The 23,257-nt window shown below is 42.4% G+C and overlaps 1 protein-coding gene across 1 annotated transcript in view; it reads right to left on the bottom strand.

Moving 5' to 3' along the window:
- Positions 1-2,349: 2,349 nt before the first annotated feature.
- Positions 2,350-23,257, bottom strand: part of wwp1 (WW domain containing E3 ubiquitin protein ligase 1) — a 116,551-nt gene continuing 95,643 nt past the window's right edge. The window contains 14 exon segments of the mRNA XM_080752146.1: positions 2,350-3,354; positions 5,825-5,897; positions 6,721-6,817; positions 10,078-10,182; positions 11,776-11,896; positions 12,316-12,456; positions 14,022-14,155; positions 16,077-16,236; positions 17,094-17,182; positions 19,303-19,374; positions 19,571-19,643; positions 20,198-20,326; positions 20,875-20,959; positions 22,623-22,677. Coding sequence (XP_080608272.1) covers positions 3,255-3,354; positions 5,825-5,897; positions 6,721-6,817; positions 10,078-10,182; positions 11,776-11,896; positions 12,316-12,456; positions 14,022-14,155; positions 16,077-16,236; positions 17,094-17,182; positions 19,303-19,374; positions 19,571-19,643; positions 20,198-20,326; positions 20,875-20,959; positions 22,623-22,677 — 1,434 coding nt within the window. The 3' untranslated portion in view covers positions 2,350-3,254.

Consider the following 23,257-nt stretch of genomic DNA (forward strand, 5'->3'; position numbering starts at 1 on the left):
ATCAGAAACGGTTTGCTTTAATTAGTGCCTTAAATTCTCCCTTGCAGCTATTGGGGGTAAAAAAAACGTTCAGACAGGATTTTTGATTCAAACTCGCCCACACAAACTCCCAGACCTCCTAAAAAACAGTTGTGACCCCCCCAGATAATCATGTTTGAACTGGGGACCCCTCTCACCCTGACGAGCACTAAGAGTTGAGGCATTACATTTTGTATAACACGGTTCTATTGTAAAAATAGCAGATCTACATGCTCGCAACGCGAGGCGTTGTGAGCATGTAGATCTGCTATTTTCACAATTTCTGCATCTAATATTTGACAATTTGGCTAATGTTTAATTTGTCATTTTAAATGTATTAAAAATTCCCTATATTGTCACTTTAGAAACATGCATAAAGCCACTACACTTAAATTGTGTTGGTTTGTTTACTGTTGAGAGAGAAAACAATGTTGCATATTAAGTTAATCATCTGGGGACCCCCCAAAATAATTTGTGGACCCCCAGGTTGAGAACCACTTCTTTAAGGAGTAGTTCACCCGATTTATTTTCTATTAATTACACACCCCATGAAGCCTTGTATTTAGGGAGATTTCTTTGTTTTTGTCGCATTCAAGAGTTTAATTATACTGAGAGTTTGGGTTCCAAGTGCTAGGAAATACTGCACCTTAGGAAAATGATGACAGTGGTGTATTTTGAGGAGGCTAACCATGGATTCATCACTTGCTACACAAGGGTCACACTTTGTCTTCAGGTTGATCTAAGCACATTGTTAAGATGTCTCAAGTTACCCACAGTGAAATGGGGGTTTATTTACTCCTACTGTGCATTAAAGAGCCTATTTAGGCAGCTTTCCTTCGTGTTTTTAAAGCTGCATTGTGCTGTATGCTGCCCCCTATCAATCAAGAAAGAGAGTTACAAGAACAAGCTGCTGCGTTCAGCGTCTCTCCAACCTAAACTAAGCCTCAGTTTATAAATGCTGTATTTTGTGTTTGGGTGGGACAGTTTTTCCAGGCCTTTCACAATGTAGCTTTAAATGACAAATACAATACAGAATGAAAGATATTGAACTTTGTCTCTCATTGCTAAAATGGTTTATTATATTTATAGTCCATCTATACAATTGGCATTCGTCATGTGCCACAGAGGTCTGAATGCATTGAAATCAGCTATAGCGTTGGAATGAAATCCAATATCCTCTGACCTCCACGGCACAGAATTGAACACCACTGGTGCAAATAATTACGCAACTTTTGCTTCCGGGTCTTTGTCCTCAGTTGTCAGAGGGAACTTTCCCTGTCCAATACAATGTACAGTAAGCAAGTTTTCTTTCCTATAGGAGGTAAAAGGGATAACCTCGCCCCAAACTCATTTGATTGGTCACAGTTAAGACCCGCCCGCGGAAGCTTGTGATTGGCTGAACCGGAGGTAGGGAGCGCTCCGCTGTGTTCACTTGGACTGCGCGGAGGTGCCGAAAGTCGGGTGGACGAAGATTTACTATTCTGTCCCCCTGGTTTACAACTTTCCAACGGCGCCGAGTCGGCTCATGCGACCTTCGCAGCGCTCGATACGGCGACTTGCTCGCTCCGCGGTGTCTCACGTGGATCAAGGTCGCGTGAGACGGCACGCCTCCGTCATCTCCACCGAAAAACAAGCGCTCGGGGCATGGTTATTCCTTTTTCCTCCCAGGGAAAGAAAACTTGCGTATAGTAATCATGGAACCTAAGATGTATGGAAGAGAGAGTTTGACTAGAGGTAACAGCATATTGTATGTATGCCATTGAATCAGGCTTATTTTGTTTTAAATAACTTTAAAAGCTCACAAAAGGCGACTAATACAAAATGAATACATGCCACAGATTTATTATACAGGTACCATGGCGTGTGTTTAGAGACAAATGCCTCGTTTTGAGTTTTTGTGACGTGGCTGGCTGCAATATAGAGGGGCTGGAACGTGCCCACAGTCTCACAGATAACCGTTTCACGGAGGAGATGGAGAGCAGAGTGGAGTCTGTACCATGCAGTGAAAAAGGGCCAACATACACCAACCACTGCACCCCAAAACAACGTAGCATCCTAACGGTGCAAATGACGACGAATTAATGTCCACTTGATTGTTGTCCAAAAATCGACAGACTGATGAGGAGGCGCCTTTCTTTACTAAATGTGAAGGCCAGTGTCCATTTCGTCCACAATAGCTCTTTAGGTGAGGCGAGGGTTTGTCCATCGTGTCTTTGGATAAACACTGGGGTCACACACACACACACACACACACACACACACACACACACACACACACACACACACACACACACACACACACACACACACACACACACACACACACACACACACACACACACACACACACACACACACACACACACACACACACACACACACACACACACACACACACACACACACGGCCCCTTTTCCACTTCTCATCTTTGTGCAGAGGTTAAAGAAGATGGAGAAGAAGGCAGGCTGGTCAAATACTGGGCTTTTTTGTTGATGTTGATAATAAATGATGACAAATGTTACAATACTGACAGAGGGATAGCAGTCTCCAAACTGTGCATTGTGTGTGTGTGTGTGTGTGTGTGTGTGTGTGTGTGTGTGTGTGTTTGGTTGGTGGGGTGGGGGGGGGGTGAGGGTATTCTCTTCTCCAGAGGCAGCCATGCACAAAGCGCGCAGCAACAGACGCAAAAACAACAGCTACGGGTCCAACAAGAAAAGAAAAAGCATAAGAAATAAATGATGAGAAAAAAACAACTTAAAATCAAGAGGGGGAAAAAAGAATAGTCAGGCACCGGACCCTGATACTACAATCACCCTTTAAAAGCTCTATAGAACTAGAGCCATAGAAGAGGTCATCACTCGGACTTATCAAATTGTCAGTGTCCTTTTAAAAGCCCAGCCGGGGACAGAGAGAGGGGGCGGGGGCAATCAGCATCATCCGTGATTCACCTTCGCTTTTTCTTTTTTGAGTAAAAGCTTGAAATGTTTGCATATTTTACGATGGGGGTTCAAAAATAAAATGTTTAAGCACTGTCGGTAGAAAGGAGGGGGGGCCGGGGATACTGCAAAAATGACACTAAGAATTAAGATTTGGTTTAAAATGACAAAATAGCTTATGTAAATTGGTAGTTTATCTGTGCAAATTATTATATTTTTCTTCTTTTTTTTGTGTACTTGGCTGGATTAACAGCAGTAGGTGGAGAGACGGAGGACTCCGTCCTCTCTCTGTCTCCGCTCTACTCTTGGCCAAATCCTTCCGTTTCGTCGATGGCGAATAACAGTTTCTCTTTCAGCTGGTCGAAGCTTTTGTAAGGGGGCAAGTCCAGCCGGTTGAAGCTGTAACAAGCAGAGAGAAGTAGCAGGTTAGCAAGAAAAAAATGTACTTTAAAGTTTATCATTACAGGAATTACCTAGAACAGGGGGTCCTCAGAGTTACTATAGGGGGTCCTCCAAATCATAGAAACTTTTTTCTCCTTTTTTATATTAACCACTTGAACCCTAGTGTCCTTATTCAGGGAACCTGAGCCAAAAATAGCAGATGCGCTGCGAGGCGTTGTGAGCTTGTAGATCTACAATACATAGTGAAAGATACACTTTATTAAGTATTGACAGTTCAAGTGGTTAAATATCTGAAAACACAAATTGAAATGAATCCAAAATATACTGATGCTGTGAAACAATGAAACTATAATGGAATCTATGAACAGGTTGTGGGGGTCCCTGCTTCATCTCTCTCTCAACTAAGGGGTCCTTGGCCTGAAAACGTTTAAGACCCCTGACCTAGAACAACTATAGCTAGCCAGTAAGAAACAATGAAAAGCAATTTGTAAAGACTAATGTGCCTTCCACACCCAGCACTATAACTATACAAATATATCATTTAAAATATTGTTCCAACTCAAGTGGATGGCACAGTCTAAACCCCAACCTAAAGACATTAGTAGTTTAGATGCTCAAATAAATATTGTTACAGTACTTGGTGTGAAAGTCCCTTCAAACACAAGACAAGATGGTCTAATAGTAACTTCTTAAGTTGATGTTGCTAATGTTTTTCTGATGGCATGTTATTGACGATGTCTTGCCCAAGTATGGAGATATGGATCTAAGATAATGAATTCACAAAATGTGAAACATATTAACACATATGGTGCCAACCCCAAGTTTCCCGAGTTTGTATTGGTACTAGTGCTGTGCCAACCCCGAGTTTCCCGAGTTTGGGCCGTTTTTTTTTTTTTTTTCAATTTTCTTTTTTTCAAATTTTTTTTTTGGACCTCCACAAATGTATTAGGCATGATCGCGATCGCGAAATTGCATGTTTAACCCCCATACCAACCCATTCTTTCAAACATGGCAGCCATGTTTGTTTACATCTGAAGAAAACATAATGGCTGATAAATCATGAATGCCTGAACGGATTTCCAAGCGGATTTTTTTGTTTGAAAGCTGTGAACAGCATCTACACACGTGGTGCATCATCTAGGCATGGGCGTGCACTTTTTACACACTTGCACAATTACATGGAAGTCTATGGTAACCATGGCAACGCGAGACATTGAAGAGAAAAAATCATTGCAACATAAGTGTTAAAAAGATTTCATTGGCCTATTGGCCCAAGACACACGTACCAGACATTCTACTCAGGTTTACTTTAATGTTGATTTGGTTAGTAATGAAATTGGTACACATGACTTTTCTTTCAAAGCTCCCTCAGATTGGAATAATTTACCGGTTAATATTAGAGCTATTTCAACATTCCCACTTTTTAAACTTGCACTGTCTTCTTACTTGGAAGTTGTATGTTCCTGTTATCGGTAAACCTGCCATCATACATTCCATGACTCCATACTATATTACTTATTTTTTTCTACATTTGCATATGTTTTGAACATAGTCTAACATTTTTCTCAATGTGTGATATGATATATTATAGGATTTAATGCTGTGATGTTTGTCAAGGTTCATAATGTTATTGTATGTGTGTTGTTTTTGTCCTGTCCATGTATTTTGTCTTGTCTACTCTGTATACATGTAACAGTTGTAACATGTATTTGTGTTGGGGACCCCCTCTAAAATGAGATGGCACATCTCAATGGGTTTATGCTAATAAAGAAACTTGAATCATCAAGACATCTGGCACTGATCAGTCCAATGGTTTGCGAGATCAGCCATGGACACACAGACACACATAGACTAGACCAGGGGTGCCGCGACGGCAGTCCAGGGGTGCCGCGAGATCATTTGATAATATTTGGAATTTATTTGGACACTTGAAAAAATATTTAGTATCATTTTAAACTTGACGTACAAAGTTATTTTCAGACAGTTCTAACCAAAATGGCTATTATCTCAAAGTTTTCCTCGCAACGTAATCACTAAAATATCATCACTGTCGGGCAGAAACCTTGTATCTCCTCATGTCTTTTGTCCTGCTTCATCATACAAGACCGTCGCACAAAACTAGTGAAAACAGCCGATCTACAAGCACACAACGCCTCGCGATGCGAGGCGTTGTGTGCTTGTAGATCTGCTGTTTTCACTAGTTTAGTACATTTTATAGATGATAAATACAAAACGAACAGTTTTGGACATACAAGGTTTCCACCTGACAACGACGATATGCTATAAATATAAGGTGCTGGAAGTGAAAATTATAATGTAGGGGTGCCTCGGATTAAAACAAATATTTATGGGGTGCCCTGAGACAATAAAGTTCGGGAACCCCTGGACTAGAGTGCTTGGCCCCTAGGAGCCAAGCATGTGAACATCTCTAAGCTGGGTGTGATGATGACAACAGCAGTCCACTCACCATGTGTGGCTTCTAGGAAGCCAGGTGTCCTTGCCCACCTTCTCAATGCAGAACTTCTGTGGCCCGTTACTCCCTGATATCCAAAAAACAGGACAAAATGTTAAAAGATTGTAAAATTGTAGCCTTCTATACTGGACCTGTCCAAAAATGAGAATCCCTTTGGGTATCCTTATAACATATTGTCAAATTGCTTGGGATAAAAAGCCCTAAATGCACTTCATTATGTCCAAGAGAAGTGATTTTATAACTTTTTACACACCAAAGGGCAAACAAAGAGTTAAATGAACTCTGAAACTTTCAAGTTTTAACAGCTGCTAGTGTGCATATAAGGGTGCAGAATGTACATTGCTGGGCACAACATAATTGTTAATCTAGAATAGATCTTTATTGTCATTGTCACAAGTACAACAAAATTAAAAGTGCCAAACAATCAGTCCATCACAAAAGAAATCACTCAAATATAGCTAAAAACAATACAACAAAACACACACGGAACCATACTTCCCGTCATTGCATAACCCCTATTGCACTTAGCATGCACAGCATAGACAAACATGTAAATAATTGCAGCCGTTATTGCACAAACTCATAATTCACTTAACCCAAACAGCACAGCATCATTAAACATGTATGCAGAAGCTGATCATCGTTTCTTGGCAGCATTCAGTGTAACTACCGCTGCGGGATAGAAGCTGTTACTGAACCTGCTTGTTCCTGACTTCATCGATCTGTACCTTCTGCCTGATGATGATCTGTGTCCTGAAACAATCTACCATTGTTTGTGTTCAATAACTTCTTGTTAAGTCTGCCTGATGATGATCTGTGTCCTGAAACAATCTACCATTGTTTGTATTCAATAACTTCTTGTTAAATGTGTGTGAGGTTGCGCTACTCACCCATGAGCTCAGCGAAGCCCCCTAGTGGCAGCCTGCAGGTCCCTGTGACGAACTGCATGAGCCGCAACCGAACCTCGTTGTCCACGTCCTTCACCAGCTGCACAGGGAGACGGAGACCACACACACACACACACACACACACACACACACACACACACACACACACACACACACACACAATTAAATTAAATTCAAAGGGCTTTATTGGCATGAGAAAACATAAGTTTGCATTGTCAAAGCAGAAATGTACACAATATAATATAATACAATCAAAATAAAATATGTACAATTGAAAGGGGTGGAACAGTTTTCATGTATCAAGATTACTCGATGCAGACAGTGCAGGGATGTATACAGTAGTCTTTAAAGTGCAGGTGCCATGATTTCTTCCCCCTCTAAAACATGATTATCTACTATTATGATTATACTAGGAGGAAGATTTTTTCCAAAAAAGTGTACAGAAAGAGTTAAAATGATGTTTTTATGTGGCCACACCCACCAGTTCATTGGTATGCGTGGTTGTCATGGTGTGTGGTGACCCAGCTGAAGTTAGCCACACCCACGTATGTTGGGTGAATGGTAATTAGGGGAGGGGCCGGCACGTTTGACCCCACAAGGTGGCAGCCTACAGCTAAAACCCAAATAGAAAGGCAATACATACTTGATCATAACAACCACACCAGGGGGTCTAATGAAGTACTGTCAACCTCCTAGACACATGAAAACCAGAAAAAGTACAAAACTATGGCACCGCCTCTTTAAGGTGGTTGTGTTCCATTTGATATCCTTCCCCTATCACAGCAGCTCACAAATCTTGCTGCTGTGTTTGCACATTGTTGTACTTCACCCAGAAGATATGGGATTTTTTTAATTTTTTTTTAATCAAACTCTCCTTGGGTGGTTATGATCTGTGGGAAGTACTGTATGTGTCTCTGACACAGGCGCCGAGTTTTGTCCAGCAAACGAGGGCTGGACCTATATCGAGTGCGCCCCCTTCCCGTCGCAAAAAAAGGCCTTTTTTTCCCCTCCACTGGATCTCTACTTGCCAGGTGAAGACAAAAGAAATATACATTTTGCATACCTATGGGAGCACTCCCCCCAATGGGCCCACGGGAGCGCGCCCCACCAATGAGCGGACTGGCTCAACTGGTTGTGGCCAGCCAATGCTGAACTACTGTATGATAATGTACATTTTGACTCTGCAGCCACTGGGGGCTGGGAATTACGGCCAGGTGTTTGTGCGTCCCCGCACCTGTGCTGACGCCGCCTATGGTCTCTGATGTCCTGGTACAGTGGGCAGGCAGTTAGGAAGTGTAGTTCAGTTTCCACTTCATGTTGTGCACAGTAGGTGCAAAGTCACACACACATTATGTTCTTTAGCACCATAATTAGGATAAAAGTAATCCTTCATCAACTGTCAATGGGGAGGCCCCAGCGAAATGATTCATCATTTGAAACCAAATGGACCCTAAAAAGGTCTATACAGGGTTCCCACACATTTTTACCAATTAATTTACAAAACTTTTACAAAACTTTTCCAGAATATTTAACCCAATTTCCAGGACTATACTAGTAAGACACCTGAGGGTAGAATGCGACCTCAGGGTGACATGCCGCGCCAATTCTTGACTATCTGGCCAACCACAGCGTTTCTCTGACGATTCTAGTTGTTATCATTCTGGGGGGAGTTTGTTCATGTTTTTGTGAGGGTATCAACCCTAGGAGACACGGGGAGAACATGCAAACTCCACACAGAAAGGCCCTATCGCCAACCCCACCTAGGGTGTGAGCGATAGGGCCTAAACATGGAGATGTGGAGAACACTATATATGAAGATAGTCCAGTCCATCATGTCATATGGGACTACCGTCATAGACAGTAGCCATTGTTAGGCCGGAGTCAATGGCTGTCTGTCTGACTGTCTGTACAGGAAGTGATGTCACATGACATACTTTTTATGCCCATATATGAGTCATTCTGTACCACATCTCCATGTTTAGGCCAAACAGGTTTGCTCCATTTCTCCATGTATAGGTCCAAATGACCTCGCCCTAAAGGGCGAGGTCGCGCCAATTCTTGACCATCTGGCCAACCACAGCGTTTCTCTGACGATTCTAGTTGTTGTCATTCTGGGGGGAGTTTGTTCATGTTTTTGTGAGGGTATCAACCCTAGGAGACACGGGGAGAACATGCAAACTCCACACAGAAAGGCCCTATCGCTCACACCCTAGGTTGGGTTGGCGATAGGGCCTTTCTGTGTGGAGTTTGACTAAACATGGAGATGTGGTACAGAAGGACTCATATATGGGCATAAAAAGTATGTCATGTGACATCACTTCCTGTACAGACAGTCAGACAGACAGCCATTGACTCCGACCTAACAATAGCTACTGTCTATGACGGTAGTTCCATATGACATATTGGACTAGACTATCTCCATATATAGTGTTATCCACACCTCCATGTTAGGACTCATATATGGGCATAAAAAGTATGTCATGTGACATCACTTCCTGTACAGACAGTCAGCCATTGACTCCGGATTAACAATGGCTACTGTCTATGACGGTAGTCCCATATGACATATTGGACTAGACTATCTCCATATATAGTGTTATCCACATCTCCATGTTTAGACAGCCAATGACTCCGGCCTAACAATGGCTACTTTCTATGACGGTAGTCCCATATGACATGATGGACTGGACTATCTCCATATATAGTGTTATCCACATTTCGTGTAGCCGCCCTGTACAGGAAGTGATGTCACAACTCGCTGACATCACACTGACATCACAGAGGATACGGACGGTCACGAGGATACGGAAGGAAGGAAGGACATTCAAGTGACACGGTTCTTCAGAGTATATGCGACCTTCGGTCGCAATAACAATAATTCAGCTCAATAACAGGTTGCTTACTCCTATGCACAATGCCCAAAGACAGGTAGTGTATGCCAGTGGTTCTCCTTTTCAGGCCGTGACCGCCGAAATAATCATGTTTTAACTGGGGACCCGGCACCCTGACGAGCACTAAGAGTTGAGGAAATTTGTATAACACGGTTCTATTGTGAAAATAGCAGATTGTGAGCATGTAGATTGGCTATTTTCACAATGTCTGCCTCTAATATTTGACAATTGGGCCCATGTTTAATTTGTCATTTCAGAGGTATTAACAAAATCAATAACCAAAGACAATGCATAGCTATTTTTTCCAGGACCTTCCAGGACCCTTGATAAATTCCAAAACTTTTCCAGTACTGGAAAAATATTTTTCTAATGTCAAAATATTTCCAGGAATTTCATGACCGTGGGAACCCTGTCTATAATGTGTGTGTGTGTGTGGTCAGTAGTATACCTGCCAAAACCAGACGATCTGTTTGCTGTTCCTGGTGTAGTGACGGTAAACCGTGTTTCTCTGCCAGTCCTGCAGGTCCACCTCCTGCATGCCACACAGCATCACCTGGACCACACACACACGCGCACACACACACACACACACACACACACACACACGTCACTGGAATGTCATAAAACCAAACAAGATAGGGCTGCAAGTAGGGATGGGACGATATGAAAATGTAATATCTACAAGCTCACAACGTGTCGCTTCGCGTCACAAAAATAAAATAAAAATCACGATTAAAAAAAAAATATATATATATATATATAGCAGATCTACAGGCACTCGGTGCAGCGCTGTGAGCTTGTATATATGCTATTTTTCAATAGTTAAAGCATTAAATAATTCTAGGCCTAAATGGGTTAATGGCTGAGACTGGTGGAGAACTTGCTGCTTGTATTGAAAAAAATCACACCAGTGTGAACTGAGCGGTGGTCGTGGAGGCTGCGCAACAGCACTACAGTGTGCGTGTGTGTGTGTGTGCGCGCGCGCGTGCGTGTGTGCGTATTGCAGTTGATGGACAGGCTAGACTCAACAGCACCCTCTCTGGTCACTCAGTGGTACTCAGCCTACATATACCTCAGGCTACAGACCGCGAGAAGCGACCACGTATTTCCCGGTGAACCTGTGCGCGCAAAGGTGGGGGCGTGGGAGTGTGGGGACCAAGGAGGGCACGCCTCTTCCGGTTGCGCTTCTGGTCCCCCCCTGCTGCTAAATAATGCTGCTAATTGTCCCTTTATATGACTTTATATTCCAAAAAAGCTCATTGAATTGAATTGTTATTGTCATCCACTTTGCTACAAATACAAAACCAGCACAATGACTCTGCGTTTCTAATTAAATGTCAACACTTTGCTTGTAAGGTTATATTTCTCCCAAGGTTGATTTTTGATTGAAATATATATTAGAAGTATTCCATAGGAAAAGGTACAGTTTGTACACATTAGGAAGCATATTTGGAAAAGTAAATTATATCATGTATTTTAGGAATAGCTTGTGTGTCCATTTTGCAAAAATCCCTAGATGATGAACTCGCCCCTCGGCCCCTGAGATAAAATGATGAGACCGAGAGGCACTCTTACACAAATCGTGTAGCAAGATCGCGGTTCCACTAGGTTTACTAGTAGGCTGTGTAGGCCTAATTAAGCCTTTTCAGAAGTTAATTGAATTTTTTCCATTTAACCATTTCCTTTATCCTCATTTTGCTGACTGTCTCCTCAACTGTTTTTGCCAGGTTTTAAGGTCTTATTTTAGTTGTTTCTCATTAGCGCGCTTCCATTGCTAGAGGTCCGTTCTCTTCCTACAAAACAGCCCATCTGCGGATTGACTTCTGTGTGCAGCCTGCGCTCGCATGATGTGAGTGGGGCTATCCGTCCCGGATGTGATGTAGGGAGCTCGCGACCATTCTTGCCCATCGGCCCCCACCGTTGCGCACAGGTTCACCGGGAAATACGCGGTCGCCTACAGACCCACATACATACATACATACACGGATACACTGGCTACAGACCCACATACACACACGGCCATGCTATGGAGCGGTCTACCACCGCTCAAAAACATAAAACAGTTGGAATCACTTCTGTTTGGCATTCATTTACAAAGATTGTCTCATCAAAGTAGTGATTATAACAGTGTGTTGGTCTCTCTCACCTCCAGCTCCTTCTCATCAAAGTACTGCAGCCACTGCAGAGGAACCACCTCGTTGAAGCCATCCAGGAAGGCCTTGGTCTGACCCTCCACCCCACGGGAGAACCTCCACTCTGCCATCAGACTGCACACACACACACACACACACACACACACACACACACACACACACACACACACACACACACACACACACACACACACACACACACACACACACACACACACACACACACACACACACACACACACACACACACACACACACACACACACACGTGTTGCCATTGTGATGACATAGCAGATCACTGCAGGTTGCAACCAAAGTTGACGCCCCCCAGTCACTACGTCAGACCCAGGCTAGGCTTGTGACGCATAAAACACTTTTTTGGTATTTTATGAAAATGTCGCTACACTAAAAACTCAATTTTTGCTACAATCAATAAAACGATAACAAAGCCCATCCTTACCAAATACCATTATTTTTTCAGTGTGTTCTTATATTTTTTCTTCTTTTTCTGCAAGTCTGGTTGTCGTACATACCCGATGTACTCCTCTTTATTCTCCTCTGTGACCAGAACGTCAGCGCCATCAGGCTTCAGGTCATGAGACGAGAGCTTCCCCAGGATCTCCATGTCCACAGAGAAGTACATCTCTAGACCACACTCCTCAATGTTGTTGTCCCTGTAGGACATACAGTAGGAGATCATAATTATAGATCAGTGGTTTTCAAACTTTTTTGTCTCAGGGCACCCCATACATATTTTTTTAATCCGAGGCACCCCTACATTATAATTTTCACTCCCAGTACCTTATATTTATAGCATATCATCGTTGTCGGGTGGAAACCTTGTATGTCCAAAACCGTTCGTTTTGTATTTATCATCTATAAAATGTACTAAACGAGTGAAAACAGTCGATCTACAAGCACACAACGCCTCGCATCGTGAGCTTGTTGTGTGCTTGTAGATCGGCTGTTTTCACTAGTTTTGTGCGACAGTCTTGTATTTACTTTACCAAAAGACGTACCAAAAGACGTACACATTTGAAACTTGGAAATACGAGGTTTCTGCCCGACAGTGACGATATTTTAGTGATTATGTTGCGAGGAAAACGTTGAGATAATAGCCATTTTGGTTCAAACTGACTGAAAATAACTTTGTACTTCAAGTTTAAAATGATACTAAATATTTTTTCAAGTGTCCAAATAAATTACAAATATTATCAAATTATCTCGTGGCACCCCTGGACTGCCGTCACGGCACCCCAGGGTGCCCCGTCACCTACTTTGAAAACCCCTGCTCTACAACACTGCCACCCAGGTGTGGAATTCCTTGACTACTTCCCTTAAAACATGTAGCTCGCTGGCCTCCTTCAAAACTGCCCTGAAAACTCACCTTTCAGGAGGCCAGAGAAGAAGGTAGTTATCACTTCTCCTTTAGAGAGGCGAGAAGTGAGCACCCCCCCTCTTACCTTAGCCCCACCCCCTTGTTTCCCCTACCCTGTGTTTTTATAACAGATGATTTGTGAATGTTTGTTTTTTTGCTATTTGTTACGTCCATAAATTTAATAGAAAAGGAGCCGTAAGGCAAAGCTCTCTGTCTTCGAAATGAGTTTTCTCAGAAGGGTGGCTGGTATCTCCCTTAGAGATAGGGTGGGAAGTTCAATCACCCGACAGAGACTTGGACTAGAACCGCTGCTCCTTCACTTGGAAAGGAGTCAGCTTAGGTGGTTCGGGCATCTAGTACGGATGCCCCCCAAGCGCCTTCCTAGGAAGGTCCTCGATGCACGTCCCACTGGGAGGAGACCCCGTGGCAGACCAAAGACCAGATGGAAGGATTATATCTCCAAACTGGCCTGGGAACACCTCGGTATACTCCCTGAGGGAGTGGAGGAAGTTGCTCAGGATAAGGAAATCTGGAAGTCTCAGTTGGAACTGTTACCCCCGCAACCCGATTCCGGATAAGCGGTTGAAGATGGATGGATGGATGGAAGGACATCCGACGTAAACAAGGCCGTAAAAGGACTTATTTGGGATGTTCCTTTTAGGCAGGGTGTTTAACTGTACTTGTACTGTACTACAGTTTTGTAAAATATTCAATACAAAAAAGAAAATATATATATATCAATCAATCAAGGTGCTCACGACGGGCAAGTTAAAATCTCTACACACAACACATGTATTGATAGCGCAAACAGCCGAGCTAACAATACTTAGCCGTGTCGCTAGCAGTCAGCAGTCTCCATACCTGATCCAGATGAGCGAGTTGTAGAACTCTGGGTCGATGGACTCCAGGTCTTTGAGGATTAGCTTCTTGTTGAGCATTCGTTTGTAGAAAGGCAGCGAAAAGCCTGTGTCGATGAACTTGCCGTGGAACAGCGCCTGCACGCAGAGGAGAGAGCGAAAGAGAAAGAGACAGCAACTAATGTTAGTCTGAGAGTGCGCATTTGACCCAGATTTGACCACAGGCAATCAACAGCACAATGAAAGGCAGCTGTTACAAGCCTTCTCTGTGTTGTGCACATGTGTCAACTGTTTTATCTGTAACCTAGATGTCAAATAACCTGTTCTCAACCTGTGAGAACTTCTCACCTTTTTTGTGATGTCCATGTTGACTTTTACACTAGCAGCAGTATTACTCACTGTGTGTTACTTTAGTTTGGAGGGTGTGTTAGTTTATATTTGGAAATGTGTTTTTGTGATGAAGTGCAGCTGGGATCTCAATGCATTATATTAGCCTATTCATTATTGTTCATTGCTGCTGCCGCCCGCACCCGTTTTTAACCCTAAAAAAATCCTAATTATTTACAGTAAAAAAAGAAAGAAAGAAAATAAATTTTGCAGTGCCCACCCAGAACTTGCTTCTCTGTTCTGTTCTCGCCACTGGTTAGGAATAACTACGTTTAGGTTTTAGGCATAATTTTATTGTGGTAAATGTCATGTTGTAGGGGAGGGTCAATCTTTTTTATTTTAATGCTTGGGGAGTGTCACTGATTTTTCCCCCAATTGAGAGGGAGGGTCATGGCATTTTATAAAAGGTCTTACACATTTTCTCCAGTAACACCCCTCAATAAAAAACGACCCCTCCCAAAGCAACAAGGTGTGGTAGACATCGGGACTGAACACACTTTAGTACTGTTATTGTTTAGCATGTGTGTGTCTGTAAGTCTGTCTTTTTCTACCTCTGATAATTCAATGTATTTATTACAGTGTAATTGATTCTATAATAATTTACTGTACCATATTACATTCAAGTGAACATTTGTGCAAGTCTTTGAATATTTCTGACCCGATTCTAAAAATGTCTTCTAAATCCTTCTTTTAAATCAGTGGTTCTCAAACTTTTTCATGTCAAGGAACCCCAAAATAACATGTATTTGGCCGCGGACCCCCATCTCAAAATGTTGTTCCAGGGACCCCCCAGAAGCAAATATTTGATTTACAAATGTTCGCTTTTAACTCATACAGTGCCGCCGGCCACAAGGGTCGCTAGAGTGCCAGAAATTTCTCCATAGACCTTCGCTCTAGCTTCCGTCGACACTGTCCCAAGTGCCTTGGGATTTCACTCCAGCCAATGCTATGGGTGACGATAGGAGGAAGCTAGCTGACACGTAGCCAAAATGCTAACCCATTTAGAAGCCCGATCTAAAGCTATTTCAGTCGCAAAAAACTTTTTCTTTGGGTCTGGGAACACAATCCGGAGAAAATCCTGTCTAAAGATGTGATTTATCATTGGAGTGGGCGGCGCGATGCGGCCGTTAGCGCGACTACGGCCCGTGGATGGCCGAGTCTAAGTCCCGGCCATGGATGGAAATTTAGACCGGGGTTTCGTTGAGGCCTCCGATTAAATAATTCATTTTATTAAATATCCCGAACTAGTTCGGGATAGGCACCCTGGCATACGTCGCGCCGCCGACAGTATATATTGAGGTTTTTTTGGGGGGCTCTAAACTTTATTTTAAACCATTTTCAATGGAATAAATCGTCGGACCATCTAGCGTCTCTCGTTGGCTAGCGCTGGACGAGCAAGGACCACCCATGTTGCTCCAAGCAGCTCGGGGTAAGTAAAATAGCAAATAAAATATTGGATTGGATTGAAATAAAGCCGAACTTGTTCGGGATAGGCACCGTAAGAGTTAGAAAGATATATTCAAAGACTTACAAAAAAAAAAAAAAAAAAAAAAATAGCAGATCTAAAAGCTCACAGCACGGGCCTAAATGGGTTAAGTGTGTGTGTGTGTGTGTGTGTGTGTGTGTGTGTGTGTGTGTGTGTGTGTGTGTGCGTATGTGTGTATGCACTCGCCATGGCGATGAAGCGTCCTATGAAGCAGAAGTAGGAGAGGTGGTCAGGGTTGATGGTGGAGGCGGGGTTGATCTGCAGACAGTAGTTGCTCTTGCCAGCGTACTCAAACAGACAGTACATGGGGTTCAACACCTCATGAGACAGCAGGAAGAACCACTCCCTAGAGAGAGAGAGGGAGACGGAGAAGTAGAGAGAGGGGTGTGTGGAGGAATTCAGATCAATCAATCAATAATCAATGAGAAAATTAGGAGACAAGACAATGTACCGTAAACCGATTTAGTGCCGCCGACATGAAAGGGTTAATTGTCCAGGGTGCCGTTCGCTTTCTCCGTCCGCGGCCAGTCTCTTATTTTGAAGGCCGGAAGTAGATTGCGCTCACAATTCCTACTTGACAATGTTTGAGATTCACCCGGAAGTAGTTCTGGTCCGAAACGTAAACAGTGATAGAAGATGGATGCCTTTATGCTTGTGCTATTTTAGTGAGAATCCAATGCCATCCTTGGCATCAAGTGTTTTTTGGAGAAAATGGACTGTAAAGATGAGATGGGATCACTATTGTGTGCCAGCCAGGGTTTTTCAACGGACGGTAGGTAGCCAGCCCAGTTTTACTGTATATACAGTATATTTCGCGAGTCATCCCGCGATCGGCACTGTAAATACTTTTAATATTTCGCGAGTCATCGCGGGATCGGCACTATAGTGGTGGTGGTTATGATTTATGTAACATGATATCATGTTTAACACTCTGGTCAGTGGCGAAGTAGTTCTGCCAAGAAGAATGGTCAGACACTGTAGTTATACTTGGCTTCAGTAGCATCATAAAGAACTGGATATTAATATAATCAATTGAGCACATAATCTACTCTAATAACGTCACACATAATCAATCATGATAATATAATATCTTCTACAGCAGAGGGGAAAGGGAAACAGTGTGAGAGAAAAAGATGGAAAGGGATTAATTGGTACATTTAGTTTCTTTCTGTGTGTGTGTGTGTGTGTGAGAGTCTTTATTACCTGGCTAGTCCACCATAGTCGAGTCCTTCTTCCCCTCTGAAGATGACGTAGAGCCTCCTCCTCAAGTCGTAAGGCTTCAGGGCCATAATCTGAACACACACACACACACACACACACACACACACACACACACACACACACACACACACACACACACACACACACACACACACACACACACACACACACACACACACACACACACACACACACACACACACACACACACACACACACACACTTAACTCATAGACTGCTCTATCCAGAGTTTCCCCGAGTTATTCCCGTTGCGAGTTTCTCGAGTTGGGGCCGAAAACTTTTATTGTTTTACTTCCTACTATCTACTAGGCATGAACACGATTGCGAAAATGCACGTTTGACCCCCAGACCAACCACATCTTTCAAACATGGCAGCCATGTTTGTTTACATATGAAGAAAACATGATGGCTATCTCATGAATGCCTTAATAATAACGGATTTCCAAGCGAATGTCTTTGTTTGAAAGCTGAACGGCACGCACACATGGTGGTGCATGTCCGTGCATGAACCGTTTTAAATGCAGCAAATGAGTTAATGATGACCTTGCTGTTCTTACAGTATGTGTTCAAGTCTGGTTGATACAAACGCTTGTGCTACCAAACCACTTCTGCAAGTTGCTCCTCAAACTGCTCCATATCCAGTCTTTGTTCTGCCAACTCGTCGTTACAGTGACATTAATCCTTTCTCTGCACAACCAACTTAACTTTTATTCAGTGCATAAGGAAGCAGATTTGTTGCCATTCACAGAGATTTCAAAAGGTGTGCGTTGTCAGAATGACTCTGCAATCCTCCCCACCCTCTGTGGGAGTATTATGTTCCAGCCTTTATTCTTTATTTATTTTATTTGCTTAAAGCAAGTGATTTCTACCCAGTGGTGTGTTCTAGACTATTTTTGAGGGCATACTATAATCTATGATCCGCGATGATGATATTATGATAAAATATATACAGTAAATATGTCAAGAAATATATATTATAATATATATCATATTCCAGATGTTATCTGGGTACATGTCACATAAGGGAAAGAAGAGGAACGCTTGTTTGTATGCTCGAGAAACTCAGGATAAAAACAGGATATATATATCCTGTTTTTCATAACATGTACCGGTACTCCGTCACTGATATATTGTATGGGAGTTTTGAGTATTATGAAAAATGTGAAAGTCTTTTTTCTGTCCAGGTATTTTAACCTTGAGGGGTGGATAAGGATTTATGTATCCAGTCCCTGTGATTGGAGTAGGGTGGTTTGAACACCTCCCTACTCCCAGGTGTCATGCTTTACCATCAATCAATGGTTTTGTATAAAAGGGGTTCTGTCACTATAACTTTTGCCTGATGAAGACTTATTTGTCGAAACGTTGCAGTTGCCTAAAATAAAAAGTGAGTTTCTGGAGCATACTAACAGTGTGCGGGCGTTCTTCTTCTTTTCATTATCTGATACCTTGATGTCCAGCACCTGGCCTGAATATAGGCTTGAGATGTGCACACAATCTTTTCTATATACATTAGGGCACTCACCAAATATTAGAATATTCGAATATCAAAGTCACTATTCGACGTTGTTCACCGAAGTCGAATATTCGCTTATTTTATTTTATTGTTTTCTCTTTAAAAAATGTATAGTTTATAAAGCTTGGCTAGATAGGAAGTAGTAGTAGTAGTAGTAGTTTATTTATTTTGGTCATTGAAATAAAGTAATACAATGCATTTATCTTTTCTTTCATTGAAAAGAAAATAAATAATAGTAGACAGACCAAAAAGGTGTAGGGCTGAAGCCTGAGCTTATGCCTACCCTTTAAACATTCAAGTAACTTCATTCTAGAAATTAAGTCATAAGAATGAGTTGTCAATGCCCCTGGTGGATGAATGTGTTAATGCTCTATACCAGGGGTTCTCAGGTATTACATTTAATGTGACTCGGTTCCGCAGATAAATATTGTGAAAATAGCCGATCTACATGCTCACAACGCCTCGCGTTGCGAGGCGTTGTGAGCATGTAGATCTGCCTCTTGCTTACTTAATATTTGACAGTTTGGCCAGTCCTGTCGAATATTCGACTATTCGAATACTTTGAGGTCGAATAATTCGAATACTAAAAATCACTATTTGTGAATGCCCTAATATACATCTCACATAAGAACATGTAAATAATGAACCCTCTCTCACCTGCTGGAAGGAGTCTTCAAACAGTGTTTGCCTGGAGACGTTGATCTTCACATGGCTGGGGAGAGCGTTGGACTGCAAGGACAGAAAGACAAAGAGCACGTGTCAGACGAGACATCAAACATCAGCAGCTTGTAAACCTCCGTGAGACAAGAGGTGGTTTTGCCAAAGATGTCGAGAGCAGAACGTTCACACTGAGAGCAAAGTGGAGAAACAGAGAGAAGTGGAGAGAGACATTGGGGAGAAAAGGGAGATAAAGAAAGACACTTACCTGGCACAAGTATCTGAAATGGGCCAGCTTCCATCTGAAGCTGCGTTCGTAAGCAATCTGAGGCCCCTTGGTGCTGGAGGAGCGGAAGGAGTCAAAAGGGTTAGACAACAAGCTACTCTAAAATGGCTGATTGGCTTCCCCCATCATCAATCAATCATATTTTATTTATTTAACCAGTAAGACTCCCTAATCAGGAGATAAGCCACCGTCAGGTCGCATACACAAACTTTAGAAAGCAATGGTAACCAATCAGGAGGGAATATGGGAAATGGGACAGATCCATGTTGGCACTTGCACCGCCACCACCTGAGCGGCGGGAGAGTGTTTGTTTTCTGCTGGTGTTTCAGTCCGAGTGTATCAAAGGGTGCGTTCGGAAATGCGGTGTGTGCTCAGTATAGTGAGTGCCTAAACCTAACCCTAATCCTAACCTCAGTAAAACTATGCCTAAACCCAATCCTAACACTAACCTCAGTAAAACTATGCCTAAAACTAACCCTAACCAGAACCGGTGCGCATTTCCGAAACCATGAAGAAATATATAAATAATTTGACTATGATATGAATGCCCTACAGTTTAGTGGTTTGGAGGAGGAACATGGGTCATACAGTTTAGTGGTTTGTTCTTACACAGAGGATTTTCCTGTGCGCGGGTCACTGAAGGTGGTGGTCCGCGTGTTGTGATCCACGAAGTAGCGGACCCCTTCCCTCGTGTAGCGAATCTCCCAGCCCTCCGGAAGAGGGTCCTCGTTCTGTAGCCTGTTCAAACACACACACACACACACACACACACACACACACACACGCGCGCACACACGCACACACGCACACACACACACACGCACACACACACACACACACACACAGTACGCTATTTCAGAAGTTTTCAACAGATTTTGACCCAGGGACCACCATCTTGACTCAAAATATTATTCACATGCAAACAAAAAGGAAGAATAGCAAATATAAGTAAAATAAATAAATAAATCTGAATGCAAGGCCAGGGACCACCTGCAATACCACCTGTTGAAAACAAATGCACTATTTAAAGGAGTAGTTCACCCCCAAAAATGCTTTTTTTCTATTGATTACTCATGCCATGGAGACTTGAGTTCAATAATATTGTTTTTGTTTTTTTTGCATTCCTAAGACGAAAATTTGATTACAATAAATGTACCCCTTTTTATTTTTATTTTAATTTTGGGGGTGAACTACTCTTTTAATATATAAACTAGTCAGTGGCTAAATGTACACTGACGGAGGGACCAGAGCTTCTAGTTCTAGTGCTGCAGTACAGCCTTGCTCACCCTTGCGTACGAGGGTCTTCCCACTGGGTGGTCTTAGTGTTGTGGTTGACAAAGTACACTCTGTCATTGGAGTCCACACGCCTCTCTGCTTGGAGACACACATGTGCACGCACACACACACACAAACAGAACACACACAGAAAGAGATATTAGCACCGTAAAACGTAAGCCCCATTATTTTGTCATAAAATGTATAGCAAAAATACTGTAGCTACCTGAAGGCTATAGGCCCTTTCCCACTGGGCACGATAACGATAAAGATACAAAATATTGTTTTCAATGAAGTGGATGGAAGCGTCCACTTGGGCATTAACACAACGGAAGCCAAGGTTTCCAACATTTCTAGCTGTTGCTGGTGCCGCCGTTCACTTACGCTTTATTTTGAAGAGCCTCGGAAGCTTCGTGCGTGTGCATGTGAGTGTCCGCTGACGATAGAGGAAGATAATCCATTTGTTTACAAACGCTCGCGAAACTAAAATCCAAACCGGGGCCGACCATCGCGGTAAATTGTCGCCGTGAAAACAATCAGATCTCTGCTTCCCGCACCTTATTCAGAGATAAAGCATATCCCAGCTGAGGTCTGGCAAATTATGCCTCCCTAGTACTTGACCTACTTTTAACTCTTTTGTATTTGTATTTTGTTGTTTTTTAAAGTTTATCCTAATAAAGTTGTTGTTTCTTTCTGTTATAAAGCGCTTTGGGTATTTAGAAAAGCGCTATATAAATTCAAGCTATTATTATTATTATTATTATTAAAGCCCTTTTTATGTTTCAGCATAGAATGGAAGTGTATGCAGCCTAGTCGCTCCATTTTGTTTCTGTGCGAGCCACGTTATGACGTATGGACCAGGGTCTTTCACAGGGAACACAACATGCGCGCAGCTGCACGCTGCACAGTTAACCCCTTGTCTCGTTTCTCAACGAGACAACTTAGTTTTGGCACAGCGACCTCCAGTGGCCTTATCTCGTTACTGAACGAGTTTGGCTCCATGGGTTTTAACGACTTGTGATTTTTGCAAGTCGACTCAGTAAAAAGTTGAGTTGACGTCGACTTTATCGCTTGATGACGTCATCACATCACACACGACCCTCCAATTAATTTGGGTTTTGGGGGGTCCCCAGATGATTAACTTAATGTCTCACTCAACTGTAAACAAACCAACATAAAGTATAGAGGGTATCTTCACATTTCTAAAGTGCCAATTTAATTTAATTTAATGCCTCTAAAATGACAAATTAAACACTGTCCAAATTGTCAAATATATAGAGGCAGAAATTGTGAGAATAGCCAATCTACATGCTCACAACGCCTCTCAACACGAGGCGTTGTGAGCATGTAGATCTGCTATTTTCACAATAGAATGTTTTTTTTTTTTTTTACTTCGACTTTCTCTGGTGGGAGTCGACTTGTGTGTCAACTGAATCGACTTGTCGACTTTTTCACTAATGCCCTAGCGTCCACACCACAACGATAAAGCCGTCATAATTGATGTGAACGCCGACATATCGTTATCGTTATCTTTATCGCATCCGGTGGGAAAGAAGCATTATAGATGTGCCATTTTACATATTTTGGGACAAACTTTGATATGACGACATGGACAAAATAGGGACGCCAGGAACAGTGGTTAACAAACGTGTGAACATCTAGCAGGCAGAGTAAATCCTATTGAGATTCTCTGTCACATTGATTGATCTCTAATGTGTCACAACCACAGAAGAAGAGGAAGTTAAGGAGCTGAACTCACCCCAGCCAGGAGGCAGCGGGCCCAGAGGGTCGTTCTTAGCAGACATCATGGAAGCCTGGATATAAAGCAATCCATCCATTAACTCATTGAATGCCATTTCAAGATGGCCCCCAAGTACCAGACTGCCACTATCCTAGATTTCTAGTGCACGGATCAATTTTTAGTGCACGGATCGTGCACGCCCATGCACCATATATGCATCATATGTGTAGTACTTTTTAACAGCTTTCAAACAAAAAAATCCGCTTGGAAATCCGTTCAGGCCTTCATGAGTTACAAGCCTTCAAAGTCAGACAAAACAAACACTGCCACCTTCCTAAATTTCGAGTGCACGGATCAATCTTTTGTGCACGGATCGTGCACGCCCATGCACCATATATGCATTATATGTGTAGTACTTTTTAAAAGCTTTCAAACAAAAAAATACGCTTGGAAATCCGTTCAGGCCTTCATGAGTTACAAGCCTTCAAAGTCAGACAAAACAGCCATTTTTGACATTTTGAAAGATGTGTTTGCTATGGGGCTAAACATGCAATTTCACAATTGTGATCATGCCTAATACATTTGAGGCATTTTTTTTTATAAAAAAAAATTTTGAATTTTGAATTTTTTTTTTTTTTTTTTTCTTTTTTTCA

Source organism: Nannobrachium achirus, assembly GCF_963921795.1.
Source record: "Nannobrachium achirus genome assembly, chromosome: 21".
In the NCBI taxonomy this organism is placed as follows: Eukaryota; Metazoa; Chordata; class Actinopteri; order Myctophiformes; family Myctophidae; genus Nannobrachium; species Nannobrachium achirus.